Raw genomic sequence first — 21,552 nt, 5'->3', positions numbered from 1 at the left:
AGTAAATACATTACGTATTCAGAGAAAGGAGGTTAATTAAATCGATCTCTGTGAGAGCAGCAGGCCTGTAAAAACTCTGACCAATCAATGCTGTTCACACCAAAGAGCAGGGATTTGTCAGAGTTTTGTTCCTGCTCTCACCCTCCTCTGTCCCTGAGGTTCCAGGGGAATCACCTCATCTATTGTTGTCCCACATGCCAATCATTCTGACGTGCTCACATAACACCAGTGTGTGAGCTCGGTCCTTCCTAGTTTCTGATTGCTGGCTGCGCATTCGCACTTCTGGTGTTTATGTATCCGATTTTTCTGGTATGTATACAACCAGAAATTCTGGGGGAAATTTGTTTTGATCACATATATCTATTTTGATAAAATAGTTTGTTTGCATGAAATATATTTCCACATATACCTCCTTTATTTCACACCAGACCCGGCTGGAGTGGTTGTGGCTCAAAAAGACTTTTTGCTGATTCCTAATGGGTTTATGGAGACTAGCTGAGCCCAACATGTCAATATTTCTTCTAACAGTGAGCAGTGGCTACCACCCTTATCATCGCCCTCCCAGTGTGCAGTGGTATGATAAACATGGATCCCCGTACATCTGGGGACATTCTCCTGACATTAGATCCAGGAGTTTAGACAAATAACTATACTGTGAGACCACTTCCAGACTTTATGAGACCTACAGAAATCTTACTTACTTTAATATTTCCCTCTAATTCACCTGTGCCCAATTATCAACCCATGTTTCCCTCTGTGTCTTCCTCTTTAAGTTCTGCTCACTCTGCCAGACACATTGCTAGGTCCTCCGTCTGCCTCCATGATTCTCCTCTGTTCTGTCTTCATTCGTGCCGTGCTCCTGGTTCCCTGTCTGCCTCTAAGTCTTGTTTATTCATTTATTAAACCATTTTTCACTCAACATGCGGCTTCCCAACTCTTGTCTGCGGTTTGGTACGGATCTCAACAACCCAAACCTGACTATGTCAACGTTTTTTGCACTCCTAGAGATTCCATGTACACAACAAAAACTTATTTAAGAGTTAAAAAGGTGAATTTTGCATGATATTTCCCCTATAAATTTAATTTCCTTAAACAGAAAATTTGTTGATTGGTTAAAATGTCCAGTCAGTGTTAATTTTTTTTAACAGTGTTATAAAACCAAAATTTCTCGGTCAAAGCTACAAAAATGTAGGATTTAACTGAAAGTAATTTAAGCAAGGACGATTCTCTTTTTTACTTTAAAGCCCTAAAATTTGCAAAGTTCAACTTAAGACTTAACTGGTTTTTAAGACACTGCAGAAACCCTGTGGGATTCAGTTTTGGTCGGAAAGGACCTGGGTGTGTATATATATATATATATATATATATATATATATATATATACATATATATATATATATATATATATATATATATATATATATATATATATATGAGAAAATTTGTAGTCATTATAACGTTAATATAAAAACAATGGTTTAAAAGTTCTTCACTTTCAGTGGAAACAACACCACACAGACACGGTAAGACTTTTCAATCTCCCAAACGACACATGCGCATCTTATTTCATTTTTATAGTATACTAAAGATTTAAAAAATATATGCATATTGCTTAAAAAATGTATATATATTTTTTATTATGTTACATTGATGCAATGTCCTGAATGTTACCCCAAATCAGAGTCAAGCATGGAGCTACTGAGAGCTCTCCAAATCACAACATCACAGATAATTAGCCTAGTTGTAAACAAAAGTTGGCATTTACCTTTGAGAATAATATAATTCATTATGTAATGAATAGGAAGGCAGACGGTGTGTGTGTGTGTGTGTGTGTGTGTGTGTGTGTGTGTGTGTGTGTGTGTGTGTGTGTGTGTGTGTGTGTGTGTGTGTGTGTGTGTGTGTGTGTGTGTGTGTGTTTACAGTATGTCTCATCCACGGTTGTGTGGATCTGCTCCAGAACAAATCAATGGGTCCTGACATTATAACAAACAGCGGCGGCCTCACACACACCTTCCTTTCCGTCTGGAGACGGGAAACAATGGAATTGCTCTGTGGATTCCATCTGGGGCTCGGCTCAATGGGAAGGCGGCTAACACAATGAGGAGCTGATAAAAAGTGTCAGTCACCGATGTAAGCCCGAGATGATGCTACCGAGGAGCAGTCAATTACATAGTTCTATTACAACTCCATAAAGGTCCCAGCTGTCTTTCTCTGCATCGTTATCAGCTAAATTAGCCGTCCTACAGTTACTCATGGACGCCCACACACTATTTTTAGCCGCTGACGTTCTCGGACTGTTTGGAAATGAGACTGTGTGAATGCTGAAGTTTTGGTTTGAAGGGAGGAAGAGGCTGGTGTTTAGTGTCGGTCACGAAGCGTTGCCCAAACTTGCCGAAATGTAGACACACCGTGTCCAAAATAGGAATAAAATAATTAATTTATTACAGCTAAAACCAGGTCTCTCCAGTCTTCTAACTGTTTAATCTTATACAATAGTCGCAATGATCCGCGGGTTTTAGGGTTTGGGCTGGTGTTATATTTGTGTTTTCATCATTTCCCTGTGGTTTTATTTTGTGCTAACAGCCTTATTAGTTATTCTTTTGGGTTTAGTTTCTTAGTTTATTCTTGTGCTCTGTTTTTGGTGCATTAGGAGCTCTTTCTCTCAGTTCAATGTTTGTCTTTTTCTGTGACGAGACGTCTAGTTTCTTAGTTTAGCCTCTTCTGTGTTAATTAGTCTCCCCCCCCTCAGCAGCCCTGTTCCGTTTAACCCCGTTATAGTTTGTTTCTCTGTCTGTCTACCTGTTTTTCTGTCCCTGCTGCATGTTCTGTTCTCCTTGTGCCAGCACACCTGTACATTTTTCTATTTTATTTATGAAAGAGCTATTGCCAGGATATTTGCACTTGGGTCATTTTCCAAACCACCATGACAAGGATGGTCCGTCAATAGGTGAACCACCTGGCAGCTGGTGCCTGTTGTTGGAGGAACTGGGTTTTGATATATGTGGCTTTGCATTATTAGTTATGAATTCAGTAAAGCTGTAGCTGATAAGTGTCTTTGGATTATAAAAATATCCTGTCTCAGCTGGCTTGTTTAGCTGTATGACTCTAAAAACAAAGCAGCCATTTTAGATTGGTTTACAATAAACAACATTAGTTTCCCTAAAGGCATTGACCAGTATGGCATTTTTAGTGTAATAATCTTAATTTTAAGAATATTAACAAAAGATTGAAAACAAAAAATGTATAACAAGATTTTACCCTCTCTGCTGCTAAAATCGCCATTGTTAAAGTCATAATATTGTTATCTTTAAGATTTATTCATTCTATATTGTTCTGTAATTAAATTGTTAAAAAGTTTTCTTACACTGATTAATACCCATTTTTTTAAAGAGTAACATAGTAGGCCTATAACAAGATGCCAGTAGCTGATTGATTGTTCAGGTTATCTGCTCATGTAGCCAGCCTGCAGTCTGCTGCTTAACACCACAGCTGGTCGATTTCTGACTCACCTGGGTTAAAATCAGACAAAAGTATACAACCATTATGTAAAACGTGCCGTATTCTTAGTATAAGACATTCTTGCGTTCATAATTGAAATATGCTGGATAATAATCTCCTGACGGCCCCCAACACATTTGCAGTATAAGCAATCCTTGAACACGGTCATTATTAACGGAAGCAGAAGCCCGGAAGTGATGTAGGAACTGCACCAACGACTGTGAACACCCCTTCCCATCACACTGTGAGCTGTCAGTCAGTAGGCATGCAACGGTGCTGCTTCTTCTCGCACACTCGTATCTTTCAATGGGTCGGGAATTTTGAAAAACGACTTCCCTTTGCACGCATTTCTTTTTGCAACCGTATGCCAGGCATGTTTAGCTCTATCTCCTTGGATCTATCGCATGTTCGTATTCTGGGGTAGAGAATGCCAGTTCCTCTTTGTTTCTACCAGCCAGCGTTCTACCAGACTTTTTTCCCCCGGGCTTTCTCACCTCTAGTGATTTTTTGGCCTCTTTTCGGCTTGGACTCTGCCTCGGCCCAGTGTTTTTGGATACCTCTGCCCTCTTGACTGATTCCCTGTGTACGGACCCGCACCCGAACATTCCGCGTGTCATCAAGGCCCGACCTGGCTCGTGTCGGGCTTGGGCTCAGGCATAAAACCTATGCTCTATTCAGGGGCCGGGTGCAGTTCATACGTCACGGTTATGAATGTTTTCAGTTGATTTGAGTAACACGTTATTTGGATGCCAAAACGGCACCACCTGTGTGCACAGAAAGGATAAAACATTTTTTTTTACACTATATGGGCACCCGTTGGTACAAGATTACTAGTGATAATAAAAGAACATTTCCAGGGTTTTGTTTGACGTTATTGATCTCTGATGTCTGGCCAAGGAAGACTACGGATGTCAATCTGGCTTGGTCCTTTCTCACCAATCACCTAACCATGTTTCGTTCCATGCAACGCTCTCACATCTAGTTCTGAAGTTTTTGCTGAATATGGGGAAGCACTTATCAATGGTGAATTTAATTAAACCACGTGAAGAAAGAGGAAAAAAAAAACAGAGAGAAATAGACATGGAGATCCTCAGAAGAACTCTGATCAGCTGATCTCTGCGTCCTCTGATCTCACCAGAGGCACGCTTGGTCTTTGCTTTGGAAGCAGGTTATTGGAAAGGACTGGTTTTACAGCGATTAAACAGCTACTGATTCACAAAAACAATTGAAGTGAAACGAGCGGATAAGACTACGCAGTATCAATTAGCCTCATCGGCTGATTTGGCAGACCTCCTCACTGCAGGTCCGCCTACAAATTACAGCAACATACAGTCTCTGATGTTATTACCTAACTGACAGTCTGATCCAGAACCTGAACGTTCCCTCTAGTCTTAGCAGATCTAGTGAGGAATGGCGGGTCGCTTTGGATCTGGATCTGGACTCAACCGAGATAACTACATAGGAAGATGGTTGTGGAATGGCTGAGGAAAGCAGCATAATTTCAAATGTTATAGTCTCTTTGATAAGCTACTGAGACAGTTAAAAAGGTTTTATGATTAGCAAATTTCACTTTTAATCATTTCATTATGTTTATCATTGGCTTATTTAAAGAAACACGGATAAACGTATTACATTTTTTAATTATTGGCTATATTCATGACAGATTTTTATCTAAATTCTGACATATATAAACATTAATATAAATAATGTATTCATTGACATTTGGCATTTTTTATCATTTCAAACAAAAGAAAATCTGGAAGAAACTCATATATATCGTTTATCTTGTGGTATCCATGGTGAAATTGGGGATTTTAAGCTCCTACCACAAGGAATAATGTTGACTTTTTTTTTTTTTTTCATTTAAAGATGATAACCTAGGATTTGTTGGGTCAGCCGGTCGTGGCTCAATATGCTCCTTATTAGAAACAAGCCTAGTTGCCTGATTGCAACCTCAAAATATTCATCGTATTCAGTTTGTAGGAACACACGCTGCAATTTGGACCCACAACAAATAGACCCGCATGGGCTCGTGTACTCACTATGGTATCGAAGGCTTCTTCCAGCTGCTGCTGCTGTAGGAGCAGCCCACAGGCCACGCATTCCCCCTGACAGTCACAGCGGGCAGGGGTGAAGAGACATCCCAGCAGAACCACCAGGCACCACACAGGGATCTTCATGCTCAGCACAGCCAGGCGGGCAGGGAGGGACAGGAGCCCAGCAGGAAGCAGAGTCTTAAACAAGGAGTCAGCAGCTGGAGAATCTGGGAGGCGATGCTTGTGGGATCTGGCTCCAGCCTACAAGGGGAGAACACAGAGAGTGACAGCAATGTTGCATCAATACCAATTTATTCTTTTTTTTTAGATAATTAACTGGATCTGTGCGGTCAGTTGAAAGCGTTGGTGGTGGAAAAGTGTTCAGCCAACATCAGGAGATGGACCGTGTAGGTGGGTTTGAGAGAGAGCACAACCTAAGGCAATAAATGAGAAAATGGGTACATTTCAGTGGGCAGGAATCATCCTCTGCTCGAGGGCTGCTTCACAAATTGGACTTTTTCCAAGAGCAGAGGTTGGGGATTTGCTGCAGTTTATATATATATATATATATATATATATATATATATATATATATATATATATATATATATATATATATATATATATATATATATATATATATGGCTGCAGGGATTAGCTTAAAAGCCCAACCACGGGTCATACCCGGCGGCAACAATAATCTACGCTCATCTATTTTCACTCTGTCCAATAACGGCTGGAGGGATATAGGTGATGGCGCATGTGAGTTTTGAAAAAGCTCAAAGAAAACAACAGAGATACGTTTAAGTAATTTGTTAAAAATACAGGAATCAGCTGTAAGGGGATTTTAAAAAGGAAGTGAATAAAGTCAGGAGCGGCCCGATGTCTGACTGGGGAATTGCTGCGTGAGCCAGGTGCACAGCTGGGTTGGCTGCTTGACCTTCATTCCCTGACCCACATCTATTCTGTCGCTCGCCCAATATATCAGCTGATAACACAGAGATGATGAAGGAAAACAGCCTCTCAGAACCTCATAGATTGCCTGTGCTCAGTGACTGGTACCTCAGCAGGAGCCGTTTCTGTTGCCTCTGCAGGTCTGTGAGTCTGAAACACCGCACTGCACCGTCCACGCAGAAAGGACTAAATCTGTGACCGTTTCCTGATTTCTTCAGAAATCAAGTTATGGAAGCATATAATTGACATTTTCTCATAATTGAGTAGCAAAAGGAAGCAGTAAAATTAACCCTCGTGTACACGTCCTGCAGATGAGCACAACCACATAAGCCTTTTAATTACCTGACCAAAATTAATTATGGTGCGTATTGCTTTTTACTCATTAGCATCTATATATTTGGATCTGTGGCTAAACTGCTGCTCTTAATTAAAAACTACAGACACGAACGTTAAAAAGTTCCTACAAATAATGTCAATCTAAAGAAATCCTTATAACCGCATGATTGATATTTGATATATTTTATCTTATTGGGCTCATATTAAATTCTTTCTTAAGAAACAAAAGTAATGGTATTCAAAAAGGATTCCTGTGTAGTTTCAGGATTGGAATCAGCATACAGTAAAGAGGTTAACATGATAAAAAAAAGTTCAAGTTTAAGTAAAGTCCATCTAAACTTTGCCCTGTCAGCATGTGGTAAAGTTCTACTGAGCCCAGCTACAGTTCTGGGTTTTTGTTTTTTTGCTGAAGGACACCGGCCCTCGGGTGGACTGCAGTTTCAACACTCGTGGACCAAGTAAATGTGCAAATCATGGTTTAAAAAAAAATGAGTCCGTACACATGAAGTCGTCTGTGGAGCTCTAAATGTGGCCAAAATGTAGAGTTAATCAAATATGTTAACCCAGTCCACCTCTTTGTTCAGGCGAACACATGCAAGCTAAAGAAGGGCCCTTTTTCAGAGTAGATTTCTTGACTAAATAGAAATAACTCTATGTTAAACTAATAATGGCTTAATAAAACATGCTGATACGCCGTCTGCAGGACTTAGCCCATCATGTTTTCCCTCCCCTGAACGGCTAAGCTCCGGGCTTTCGTTCTATCCGCCTGCCTCTGCTTTCTGCCCCACAGCTCCCGCGCGGAAAGCGATCACGTCCGTGGAAACTCCCGCTCCAAACAATGGGCTCTGGATGCTTGGCCAGTCGAGATTTTGTGCCTCGCTGGAAGCAATTTTCCGAGCGAGAGCGTGTTCTTTAAACCTGCCGGGGAGGTGAGAAGTGACTCTGAAGCTGACTTTAAAATGCTACCTGCAAAAAAGGAGGGCTGCTGCTGAGAAACAAAAGACTGCATCCTCCGTGTTCTACAGCAATCCTGTCACCGTTCTAGGCCTGAAAAGTTTACACGGAAAACACTGCAAAAATATAACTAAAAATAAGAAAAATCGTCTTGAAATGAGAGTATTTTTCCTTGATTTGAGCAGGTAAATAAGATTATTTGCCAATGGAATAAGATTTTTGCACTTAAAATAGGGACAATTCATCTCCATCATCTTATTTCAAGTCCAGGATGTCTAATTATCTTATTTTAGGGGTAAAAATACTCATTCCATTGGCAGATAATCTTATTTACCTGCTCAAATCCAGAGCAAATACATTCATTTCAAGAAAATTCTACTTATTTTTAGTTCTCTTTTTGCAGTGAACAGTTTTATCAGCAATATCCCGGTGTTGCCAGGCCGCGCAGACAGTAAATCATTCACCTGTGAGCACACAGTCCTGCGGGCAGAAGGGGGGGAAAGCTTTTGGCGACGGGCTGCACGGGCCGTCGTATTGATGAGCGCACTGAGCTAAAAATGAACGAATAGGTGAAAACAAGCACACCGTGGCCGTTTCCACTCGGTCACATTTCCGCTTGTAGTCAGCGGCGTACGAGGCAGTTCGTGCATGGCTCCTCTGCTCATTTCTAAACATCTTTATGGGAAATCATTAGGGGGGGGAGCTGTTTGTTTGGCTCGCTGAAATGTTTTGCGCAATGATCATTTGCCCGCCTGCTGACTAAGCCCCGTTCATATTGTCATGTTCGCCCCTTAAGTGGCCCTTTCCAAGTTAAACAGACGCCCGGTGTGAGCGATGGCGTGTTACAAAGACGCAGCGTTCACATATTAATAACAATTCCATGAAATCATCATGAATAGCGGGCGACATTTCAAGCTTCTATCCAGATGTTTTTTTTTTGTTTTTTTTGTGTGCAGCATTTATATTTTGGTAATTAGATAAAAGAGAGCCATTTGTTCGCCTGCAAGCATTCAGATGCTGTCGAGCAAAGCATTGTGCAACCAGCCTTTAAATGGCTGTCCTGCATAAAATGTCCCAAACAGGCCATCAAAATGTAAGAAACTTCCTAAACAAACATAGCTTCCTGTACTTTATGTTTAAAGTCTGCTTTTGCCTGAGAGTTAACTTTGCTTTATGAAGCAGTCAGCAGATAAATGTTTCACATAACAGTATGCTTAACAAAAAATAAAAACAAATAAAAATCTATCTGGGAAAACGTAGGGGAGATTAAAGAACATCCTTCTCAGAACTTTTTCAGTGCATATCTACAGTGCAAGAACACAGGAGGCCGTCGGCACATCATTTGGAGCTATAATGGAAATACCTGTCAACATGACATGGGTGTCCTGGATCAATAGACCCATCCATCTGTCCCCCAGCAGTTATCCAGATGCACTGATCTGTATTGATCAGGCGGTCGACACAGTGCAGGTTAAAGTGACACCACTTATGGATGTTTATTATGTCGCTCACTTCCATCTATTTGCACACCTTCCATCCATAAACCATGACACACTTCACTCCATTATTGTTCACTAATTTATCCCATAAGCTGAGAGTAACCTGTGATGGTTTCCTCCTCAGGGCATGTTAAATGCAGGGTACACACATTTAAGTTCATTTAAAGCATGAATGTATCGCTGCAGCAGTCCTCGGCTGGCCGCGTTGCACGCTACGTGACAGGCTTTAATTTTTGTGTCTCCATTTTGCCACAAAAAGTGCTGTCCCCGAAAAAGTTTCTGCAAGCTGAGGCCAGCGGAAAAGTGAACAGAACCGAACAATAAACCAGAGAGCGTAAGGATAACAGCTTTTCTGTGACTACACTGTGTCTCGTCTCTTTATGCGAATTAGTGCAGGCTTGATCATAGGGTACATATTTACATAGCCACTGATATGCAACACGTGTAACAAGATTTTAGTGTACCCTAAACGTGTAGTGTACACTAGGAAGTGTTCCAGCATCGTATGTGTGAAAGATTTAAAGCTGCAGTTGGTAATCCTGTTCAGAAAAACTTTTTGTTTGACTGGGTAAAATCATCCTTCCATCCTGAAAGTAGTAAATACATTATGTATTAAGAAAAAAAAGGTTAGAAAATTCTATGTGGGAGCTGCTGGCCTGTAAAAACTATAACCAATCGCCTTATCTATTGGTCGTCCCACATGCCAATTATTCTGACGAGCTCACTTAACACCGGTGTGTGTGAATGTTCCTTGTTAGTTTCCTCTTCTATTGTTTATGTATCCGGCTAGCTTAGCGGTTAGCTTCGGTGTTAGCTGTTCATGGCGTCATGGCGGAACCAATTTGCGGTACAATGGTTTCCGCACGTCCAGTAGTCGAGGTAACACAGCTGAAAGGACCGCCGCCGCGCAAACAAGTTTCCCTCATCCAAAGTGAAACACTTGTACGGTCCGTGTTGTGTGCGAATGAAATGGTAAGTCGTCATGTGTTATTACCCCCCCCCCGTTGGACAGTGTTGAATAGAAAAACAGAACCCCCCCCCCCCCCCCCCGTTGGACCGTCTTAAATCGACCAACAGCAAGCACCCCCCCCCCCCCCCCCCCCCGACAACAATCTCACTCTCAACAGTCTTCAAAAGTTGAGAGGTATGCTGTAGACTTTGAACATGGCTGAGAGTCACAAGAAGCAAACCGTGTTCATGTTTATGAGAAGAAGAGGAAGGCCTCAGTAGAAAGAAATAAGACCAGAGTGGATTTGGGACCAGAGTGGAATCGGGAAAAATCGCTGACTCTACCTTTAATCGGATACAAAATGTCAGAAGCGGTAGTTGTTTTTGTTTTTTAACGGGAGGCAGCCAGATCAGATTTTTAGCTCGGGTTGTTGAGAAACCATCAACTTTCACCAGGAATTCTGATTGTGACTGGTCTCTCTATTAACTTGTCCACCTTCAAACTTGGACATTTCAACTTTGGAGTAAAGGTGGATCCCAAACGTAAACTGCATACTTCAACCAATGAAAGCAGTGCCGCTACATAAGATTTGTCCACCCTTTCTTGTTTCAATGCCTTCCTCAACAACAAAAAAAGCTCTGGTTCTGTAGCAACACTGGGTTAAAAATGTCTGCCAAGATGGACGTACTTGGGAAAACTTGGCATTTACTGAAGTGATACTTGCTCTCAAAGGTTTGAGAACCCGTTGCCTGAGGGGTCAAATAATGACTGGTGACTTTCTGTGTGGAGTTTGCATGTTGTTCCCTGGCTTCCTGCACAGTCCAAAATCACATATGTATAGAGTTAATTGGCCTGTATTAATTTGTGGTCTTGATGAAAATGTGCAGAGAGATGATTATGTTTTTCTGTAATGGCAAATGTAACGGACCGGTAACATTTCCAGGGAGCATCTAAACGTCATGCCAGATGACGTCTGATATAGGCTCAACCCCAACTGTGACTGTAAATAAAATAAAGAGGTGATGGATGGATGGATGGATGGATGGATGGATGGATGGATGGATGGATGGATGGATGGATGGATGGATGGATGGATGGATGGATGGATGGATGGATGGATGGATGGATGGATGGATGGATGGATGGATGGAGAATGGATGAGCAGAAATGTACTGAACTAACAAATTAAATACAATTGTCTTTTGTTGTTTTCTCTCAAAAAAAGAATGTTTTGGTTTCATCTGGAAAAATTCAAATGAATTCCTGCTACCAAGAAGGTGAAAGTCATGGAACATGATTAACACAAAAGAGTAAACGAGACCCCAAGAATCTAGTGTAACATGATAAAATAAAAGATTTCACACTATTTGAAATATAAAAGCTCAAAACTGGCAGAACAAAAAACAGGAGCAAGTTAAATGCTCACAAATGAAAGCTTAACCTGAGTAAACAGAACATGAAAGCAATTCAGAAAAATAACAAACAAAACCTAATCCAGGACACAATGAATCCCTAAAATTTCTTAGGCAAGCTGTGACTTGGTCTTGTTTTGTCTTGTTACAGATTCTTTTCAAATTCACTTGCACAAAAAATAAACCGTTTTGTCCTTTAAAATCACATACTTTACCTTTCCAGTCATTCCGTGGTATCTAAACCGTTGGTAATGTTTTAACGGCGCTCTTGGGCTTCCTTTACCCACACTTTAGCAGCCCATTATCTCAGATCAATGCACTCTCCGCCAGCGATTACACCGTGTGTCGACATAAAACCCTCGTGAATCTCGGCATATAAAGATAAATCAAGTGTCGCTAATGGTCCGTGAGATGTTATTGGTAGAGCAGAAATTTTAATCATCTCTCCCTCCTACAAAGTGACCACGCCGCCGTGCCCTCCATCCGCCTTGGCTTCTGGACTTTTATTAAGGATGGTTAAGATCATTAAGGGAAGGGACTGGAATCTCGAGGAATACGCCGCAGGAGATAAAAGGCTCCCGTCGTGATTCAGAACGTGGCGAAACGAGGGGAGCAAACATAGGTGGGTGGCTGAAGAAAGAGGGGAGAAGGAGGTAAGGAGAAGGTGAAAGTAGACGCAGAAGAGTGAGGAGGAGGGAGACAGAGAGAGAGAGAGAGAGAGAGAGAGAGACAGACACATAGGGACCTCCGGGTTATCTACGCATTAACAGACTCGTTGCTGCTTTTCAGCTCCATGCAGACAACTAATGGATGAGATAGAGAGCGTCAGGGCTTTGTCAGGACCGAGCACCGGGCTTTTCTTCTCCACCACTCACATCCATGACACCTTGGCGCCCTTTGTCGCCCCTTCATCGGAGATACTGCTGCTAATTTAGCTTTATTAATTCCCACCAAGTTTCTCCTCCATCTGAAAAAAGAACAAAAATAAAAAATCGCACCCTCATCCTTTCACCTGTCCTTTTTTTTTAAGGTGTCGTAGAAAATAAAAGTAGAGGCATTGTGAGACGCCCCTTGTCTAAAAGCAAGAAAACAAGGCATTGGTGGAAAACGCATAAACACCTCCTTCCTATTTCAGTGGAACAAAAGCTTGGAAAGAGGAGAGTTTTTTTTTTTTTAAGTCTGCATTTGCCAAAGGCACAATTCTGGCTGTTTTAATTTATTTTCTTTCCAACACAATGCAGTCTATAAGGGTAGAGTTAAATAAGGAGTTCTAAAAAAAAAAAAAGTTTAATGGACCCTGTCTGCTCTGTCTCCACTCAAAGAAAGGATTTATAATACCCTTTTCTGACTGCCTCCCTGTCCCTTTGAAAGACTATAAACCAACAGTCCCGGACATTACTGCTCCTGCGTTATTATCCTCTCCGACAAGAAATGGACCCAGTTAATAAAACCAAATGCATGAGAGCAGTGGCCCCTGTGCTTCCTTTGCTAATTCAACAGGAAGAACATTTCTTTTGAAAACATAACATTTTCAAGGTCTTTGTTAACTCTAATGGAAGCGCGCAACGATATACTTGTTTCAGAGAGGAGCAGGTAAAAGCATTCGTCCCCACGAGATGGAGAGACGCGTCTAAAAACAGGGCCGCATCCAGCACTTCATTAAAGTCCATTTTCCCTCCGCTTTCATGCCAGCATTCATTAAGGAGGACAAGGTCGCCTCAGCAGGGGCACCATGATGGAGATCTATTTTCAAGTGCCACCCTTCGCGCACTGTGCTCCCGGGCTGTCGGATGGATTGTGTCGTCTTCGCTTCCGCGGGTAAAAGGCCCTTTTGTTTTGGCGTCGCCTGCCATACGTCGCGGTCTCGTCCCGTTTCGCAGTCCGTCATAGATTAGCCCCTCGCGCCCGGCCCAAAGCTGTCTCTGTCAGACAGATTATGCAAATGAAACGAAACGTTTAAGGCTGAGGGCTGAAATTGCATGCAAATTTGCTGGCAATGGGTTGGCCAATATTTGCCGGTGGCACAACATCAAGACGGAGGGCTGAATCGTTACTGAGAATAAAGCAGGGATGAGAGTGTGTAGGTCCATGGCTCAAACTGTTGACACGGATTATTGAATTAGCGAAAAGTCGTGACTGCTAGCCTTGGCTGGTCAGGAGCTCCTGGCTTGGATAAAAGGTCAATTGGGCAGCCTGATAAGATATTTAAATGTTCCCTATTAAAGATTACTGACAATTTATCTCGTCTGATCTTGACCACAGGACTGTATTTGGAATAAACAGGTGGTTTTGTCGTGGTCTACATCTAATTGTTACTCTATCTGTGCCCTATTGTTCATCCCTCCAAAGGGAAATTAGTTTATTCCTATTAAAAGAACTAATACTCCCATAAAGTTCTAGACTATTCTTTTTCTTATTACACCTTAAAAAAACTAAAATTCAGCCTTTACTAGTTTATATCTTAAGGGCAAATAGAGCTTCTTTAGATTTTGTGTACTCAAAGAACACTGGTCGTTCTTTATTTACTGAGAAAGCTGGGCTTGTCCTGCGCCTCCGTAAGCTTTGAAAACTTAAGCTGCCGTTGGGGAAACAAAGAAAGTAGGGGTGTAGTACTCATGCTGGTTGATTATAAAGCATTATGCATCAAATGACAGTTTACTGTTTTCCCATATTTTCCATTCTAAACGGTGCATTTCTAGGAATGTATTGGTACTAAAGGAAGTCCTCACAGCTGAAGTCCAGTAATGTTTCGTTGCACCTTGACCGGTCTTATCAAGCAGCAAAGCCAACTAACCCTGGGTACCTAACCCCCAAAACGATGTTTTTCTTTTGTTGCTAATAAACTGTATACAAGCATGTCTTATAGTGCAAGTCTACATGTCCTGGTCATTATTTTGACAATTTACTGCATATTTGTTGAAATCCTGCTCATGTGTCTAAAACTGTCTGTGTGGCGCCCTCCTCATGTTGAACGCATGTACTGCATCTGAAATTTGAATTAAAACCGCTGGTGGCTCAAAAGATATTGTGACAACACCCAGAAAAACTAACGTCAGTAGCTCTGCCACGGTGGGGTTTAAAAGCGGCTCCGTCTCGTACACGCCTCTGTAGCGCGTTGGAATAGTGAGCATTGTGATCTTTCTATTGATTTTCAACTTACCAATTTCCTAGCTTAGCATTCAGTTTATTTAACTTTTATTTGGCTGGTTCTAGAATCAAGAATCTTTATTGTCGCATCACATGTGTTAACATAATGACATTTTTGATGAGACAGACACTGGCTCTGGTAGCCTAGACTACGCCTAGCCCTCATCCCCCGCACAGTTCCTGTTCCAGACCATCGGGCCCTGCCTCCTTCAGGCACATTTACTAGTTGTGGGTAAGGGTGAGTAAGGCTCTGGTATGGAGTGAGTTACCCTTTTAGTCAGCCGTTGTAAGCAGGCAGAGGCAGTTGGGGTCTTTTGACACTCTTCTTCTCTGACTGCCATCTGGGGTGGGTTGGGCAGCTTGTAGCCCTGGTAGGGGGACCAGCCGGTTGGCTCGGTGCAGCCTTCGTGGCAGGGGTGTGATGTGTGGGGGTACCATGACCGACTGGTCTAGGCACCTCCAGGTTCATGGGGTGGGTACAGGTTGGATGGCTCATTTGAATTGTGTTGACCCCATCTCTGGATGGATAGGTTCAGGGATCGTCGGGGCTGGAGTCAGGGCAGGGGGTTGACGTATGGACTGGGTTTGCCAAGGTTGGGGCAGTCCTCGGCCCTGGTCTCAGCTTGTGGCTCAGGCGGTGTGATCTCCTTCACCCTGGGGTATGGGTACCTGGGGTATGGGTACCTGGATCTAGGAGAATGGGATGTGTGCGGTGAGTGTAAGTGTGTGTACAGCATCCATTCTTGTGTAATATTAGATTGAATGTATGGTTATGAGTGTTTGCATGTGTGGGCATTCGGGTGAGAACGTATTATTGCGACTGTGTGTCTGTGATAATGTGCTTATTTCTTTTTCAGGTTGGGTTATGGGCTGCCCCCTCCCCTGGGACACCTCAAGTCTTCACTAAGTGGGGAGCACTTACAATTCCTGCTATTCACAGATTGGACGGTGCTGCAGTGTGCAAAGACAGAGTGGATCAATACTCTTCAGCCACGGCAGTGAACTCTGGTCACAATCCAGACGCCTCTATGGTGTACTATCATCAATTAAAGATAAATAAAAGAGCCGCATGTTTTAAAGCACATCAAATGCCTCTGATATAATTAACACTCAGGAACAGATGCCTGACGAACATATGATGTATAGTGCTTGGTTTGAACCCTGGTGAGTTCCACCACGCACCTGTGGTGCTGAAAGACTGGCTGCGTCTGTGAAGGTGCGGGGCAGAGGGACAGCGGCAGCTTAAACAGTGCTTCCTCCTTGCCGCTGTGTGAAATACAGTATCTGTTTTGTGACTGAGGCAAACATCACATGTAGGAAGCAGTGCAGCGAATGACGCAGCCATTACCTGTTTTTCACAGGCAATGACTTCATTAAACAGAGCAGTTCTGAGAAATAACACTTGAAGTCTAGATGCTACAACTGAGGGTTGTTATGACGGAAATGGATAGAATTGTGTACTCATCGTTCCCGCATAAAGTAATAGGAGTCTTTTGGGGGCATTAACTTGCAGATGGAATATTGTGCTAATACTCAATACTTGGGAAGGACAGGACTCAGCAGTGACCATGCGTTGATACCATAATAATTCATTAAAATATGGCAGAATACAATCTGCCAAATTGTAATAATCCTGCGTTTAATGTTAGTTCTTTTAAACCAGGCATGTCCACAGTGTGGCCCGGGGTGTGGCCCCCCCTCCAATTGCATTTCGAGAAATGCAATTGGGGGGGGGGGGGGGGGATCTGCACAGGTGGCTGATGCAGATGGAAGATTTCAGTTTTTAACTAAGGCAAAACTATTACAGAAAAGTTAAAATCCTACAACTGAAGATGTTAAGTGCAACACAGAGTATTCATCTTTCAATAAACTCACTTTTGACGTTCTCTTTAATTTCATAGTAACATCTATCCAATGATATTTGATTACTCAAATGCAGACTTTGGTGGATTAAATCTGTTTTAAATTTAATTACCAAAATTGACTAATTACAGCAAGTGTTTTCAAAGATCAACTAACCCAAATACTCTTCTTATATTGCTGAACCAAAGAGAGTAAAGTTTATTTTCGTGAAAGAGTCCAATTAAATTATTCAAAATAATCTGCAAACATCTTTTAATACAACAAATGAGCAAAACCCTTTTTAAAAATTTTTGATCTACACTGATTTACACTTTCATTTCCTACAAAGAAGCTGACTAATTGATCTATTTAAAATGATCATATTTTGTAGACCGTATATATTTTTTGCTTTAAGAATTTTTTTAACCTAATTTTCTTGGTTTAAAAAATTGTGTTCACTTTTTCGGTCCTCGAGTTCCTTTGACTTGACAATTCTGGCCCGAAAAGTACCGAAAAGTTTGACACCCCTGCTTTAAACTATTCTAAATCTAGATGTTATAGGAATGCATTACAGATTCATTAATTACCCTAGTCCTTCACAGATCTGAGAAAGTGTGCTATGCTTTTTCAATCAGGCCCTTTTTACTCAGATGCCCGTGAATAAAATCCAGTGCCTTTGGTAGTCTTGTGATCACTAAATGGAGTCCACCCGTTTTTCGTTCCATGTATGAATAAGGCTGTTCTATGAAGTCCATACAGAGGGAACACCAAACATGGGGAAGAAGGTGGTCTGGTCAAATGAGATCAAATGTACACTTTTTGGCCTTTTTGCAAACCACTATATTTGACAGAAAACCAATGCTGCACATGTCCCTGAACACATCGCTCTCATGGAGAAGCATGGTGATGGCTGCATCATGGTGCGTGGGGATGGTCGGAGTTTCAGCAGGACGACTCTGCATGCCGCCAGAGCTACAATGGAGTGGGACCGATTAAAGCATATTCATTTGTTAGAATGGCCCCGTCAATTGCATGAGGTACTTCACAAAGAAGAATGGGCAAAAAAAGAAAAGGAAATACTTTGAGTTGATCTATCTGTGAAAATCTTAAAACATACTAATTTTTATGGTTGTAATGGGAGAAATTCAATTAATAAAGCTTCCAAGTTTAGGAATGCTTTTGCAGACATTGTCAACAGATATGGGTCTTTGAGTGACAAATACCAAGGAACATTTTATATTCTGTGGTGATTTGCTGCATCCGAAAACATTTACTTTTTACTTTATTTTTTCAATAGGCTGTACAAAAATCAGATTAGGTAGATAATCAAATCAAAAGCATATCTCTGTTTCATATTGTTCTGCCCCAAACTCCAGTGGAATAACACCTTAATCTGTTTTTACCATTTTTACCTTCAATTGAGCAAATTCGGAGCCATCTGTCAGAAATGTATTAACTGTTTTAATTATTTGTCTGGGAAAAATAAATAACGTGTGGTGACAGCAAACGATTCTTAATTCTAGAAAGAACTCCAACCCTTAAGCTTAAATAGTCTAATGGTGCGTATGATGAAAACACATCAACACAACCCTTTAGAAGTCTAGAAGATTGTTGTTTAAAAAATTCTTGAATAGGCCAGTAAACAATAATGTCCACATTCCTTTTTTACTTTAAACAACCCGGAAGTCCAAACTCCACAGTAAAGACAACCGGGCCCCCATTCGGTCTGTGCCTACAGGTCACTTTTTTTCTTCTTTTTTTTTTTAAATAAGCTTTTAGTCTGTGGTGGATTTAGACAGTTAGTCACAGGATGATTGTCGGAGTAAATCCATCCTGCGCAGCCACTGATAAAGAGCGTGCCGCTCGGTGGGGGGGTTCAGACGACCACGGGCAGCCGAGGTGTCGGGGCCCCTCCTAGCAGGGTGCTTCCAGAAATGACGAATCGGAGCAATTGCACCTAATCCGATTTGGCCGTCTCTGCCACGATCCTGACTGCGTCCACAACCCTGACCCGTAACCGTGCGCGCGCGCCTTTGACGCACAGGTTCCAGAACCGGCGGGTCGCAGAGCAGAGGGGGAGGTACTGATAATCTCAATAATGCCTACACATGCGGCAGTGATTCCTTCTGTCTGGCTAATTCTCTTTGCAAGAATCGCTGCTTCTTCATATCTGCTGGGAAAAATCACAACCCCTGCTACTGTCTTTATCATACACTGCTGTTATTTAGGAAACCTCATCTAGCGCGCACTGCTGAGAGAACAAATTGAGTCACAATAAGACAAACTGAGGCCTTTTTTTTTACCCTTACGCCTCTTTCCGCAGAGGCTACGCTAACACTCGTTTATTCCAAACATTAAACGGGAACGATGCTCCTCATATTCATGTTTGCCGTCTTTCTGGGCACATTCACATCTGATCAAATGAGCGTGTCGTTACCGCGGCCTCCATTAGACACACAAGCAGGGTAGGTCTTAACTGGGAGCCTATTTGCACCCGGGGGTAGAGGCTCATTGAGTGGCACTTTTTCTGCAGTCAGCCAAAGCATCACGTAAGCCCCTTCATAGTGGGAGAATCACACCAACAATCATCTCATTTGGCCCCCATGAAGCCGGGTTAATAGCCCCCAAAACAATATTACTCAAGCGCAGAGCAGATCTCAGTGTGTCTGGCCGATAAAACCCTCAACACAGGCGGAAGCCGATGCACGGTTTAGATATGAGAGTCTGCAGGAGATAGCAGGTTCACAGTGCTGTGGAGGGAATGTTGATGCTGTGCCCTCCTCCGAACCCGCAGAGGAAGATGATGTTGATTTGTCGGCTCCGGTAATTTGCCACGACGCAACAATGGAGTGACAGACGCCGGCAAGAAGGGGGAAAATAACCGGCAAGGACGCACTCAGAGAAAGTTGGGCGAAACTGTCAAAGAAATGTGTCCGCCCTTGGAGCACAATCATCGCCTGACAGGTGGAAAAGAGGAAAGCTTTTTTTTGTGCGCCGCTGACGGCAGTGACGCGCTCCCGGGAACCAGCCCTGGCTGTGCAGCAGAGATTCTGCGGGGAGTTAGGCGGCTGACGCGGTGTCATCATTGATCTGGTTGGTGTTAAGATGCCGTGGCACCTGCTCCAATCCATTGGACATGGAGCCTGGAGAAGGCAGTCTTGTTCTGCCAAGACAAGCTCCTTAGGTTGGCCGGGGTGACGACAATGAGGCGGGAGGGGGGGGGGGGGGGGGTACTGCAGAATGTAGGGGGGTGGGAGGCGATGGCAGAGTGGATCAACAGATGATAGAATATCTGCTGTTTGAGCTCGGGTCGATATAATAAATGGAAGGCAGTAGGTACGGGCTGATATTAGATTGGAGATGATAACCTTGAGTAAAAACACCCTGGTTTCACTATTTAAACACAGACATTTAGAACAACACAGATCATATCATCTATTTGCTTTTCTTCTAAAAGGAAAATGCAACAGCTTTGGTTATTTCTGCTTAAATGATATAAAATATTGATTTTAACCCTACAAATTTAATCTCTGATATTCATTTATTATTTAAATGTTGACACATTGATTTCATCAAAATGTAAAAGAAGACCCTTTAAATTAAGTTACCAATGTCAAAGATTTTAATATCCTTCGGCTGTTCATTATAGCTTGGAAACTGTAGGTTTAAAGTGGTGTTGCCTCATTAAAGGCGATCAACGGCACCCTTCCATTTTCTATTTTCTGTCTGGGTTTTTCCAGACCGAAACTCTTTCCAAAAAGCCAGATTTTTTGTAAGTATAGGGAAATGTAGAAGAATAATTCTAGAAAGCCAACAAGCATTGCACAGCAACAGGTTGGGGGGGGGGGGACTTGTTTTGTCAGGCTTATATTAAAACAATCTGAAACTGTATTAAAGATGTGATGGCAATTTTCTAGGTGTCAAAAAAACAAAAACAAAACAAGACCCTGGTAATCAGCGTACATCTACAAGCCAGTTTTCAGAAATAAGACTAAAGACAAACAAAATTCCGAGGTTTTTTGATTTTTCAGATAGAAAAAATAGATAATTGCTGTACAGTGTTAACACTTCACATTGAGAAAGGCAAGATAAGCACATATTCATGTTCTGAAGTCTTTTTTTTTTTTTTTTAAAAACAAATGGTCCACAACCCAAGAAGTGATTTCCCCTAATCCATGTTTTTTTTATGCAAATACAAAACTCAAAGCAAACTAAATATACAAATACAGTTAATCAAATTCCAAAAACTCTACATTTGTCTCTGTCCTGTAAACATCCCAGTTATCATAAAACATTCCCCTAATGTGGAGTCATTTTGTCTGAGAATGGCACATTAGGCGCCCATTTTCTCCCGGTCTGCGCGAGTATCGTCTTTACTGATAATGGGAACAGATTATGCACATTCATTACCATTATCGCTACAATCATCATCATTATGCATTTAGCATAATAACAGCAGCTCCACTTCTGAAGCTCTTCCTTTCTTTCTCCTCTCCTGGACTACAGGTTGACACCGGAGCTGCTCCGGGGACGATGAACAAGCTTTTGTTGGAGACTCTTTGTGTGTCTAATCTGACGTGCGATAATCCATGATTAGCCAACAACAGGCTATGAATAAATTGATTCAGGAGTGGCATAGTGATTAGCTCATTGACCTCTGCCGGTGCGCTTCTTGGTTAATCCACCCGTCCAGCCAGGAAAACGGGACATTTCCAAATGATTTCTAAATCCATTCCCCCCCCTCTCTCTCTTTGTGGATTTTGCGTGTGTGCCCAGTGCAGGTTGCAGCGCTGCACTTTTGCATCACGACTTTGTTTCCTGTTAATGAAGTAGTAATCAGCGGCAATGTGCGTAATGTTGATGGTGACCGTGGTAGCTTTAGAGCCACAGGGACACAGAGTAATGGAAAAATAAAAAAAAAGACC

General features: G+C 42.1%; 1 protein-coding gene across 2 annotated transcripts in view; it reads right to left on the bottom strand.

Annotated features, from left to right (window-relative positions):
* The window catches only part of pnocb (prepronociceptin b), a 29,061-nt gene that overhangs the window by 7,109 nt on the left and 400 nt on the right, over nt 1-21,552 (bottom strand). The window contains exons 1-2 of one of the 2 annotated variants that reach the window (XM_021310245.2): nt 7,791-7,870; nt 5,541-5,795 (exon numbers count right to left, since the gene is read on the bottom strand). In XM_021310245.2, coding sequence (XP_021165920.2) covers nt 5,541-5,678 — 138 coding nt within the window. In that variant the 5' untranslated portion in view covers nt 5,679-5,795; nt 7,791-7,870. Of the gene's footprint in view, nt 1-5,540; nt 5,796-7,790; nt 7,871-21,552 lie in introns of those variants that run through there. The other variant, XM_012851885.3, reaches the window with a different exon arrangement.

Source organism: Fundulus heteroclitus, chromosome 15 (assembly GCF_011125445.2).
Source record: "Fundulus heteroclitus isolate FHET01 chromosome 15, MU-UCD_Fhet_4.1, whole genome shotgun sequence".
NCBI classification, from domain to species: Eukaryota; Metazoa; Chordata; class Actinopteri; order Cyprinodontiformes; family Fundulidae; genus Fundulus; species Fundulus heteroclitus.
Note: the sequence above shows the minus strand (reverse complement) of the source record. Positions and strands in the feature narration are given on the sequence as shown.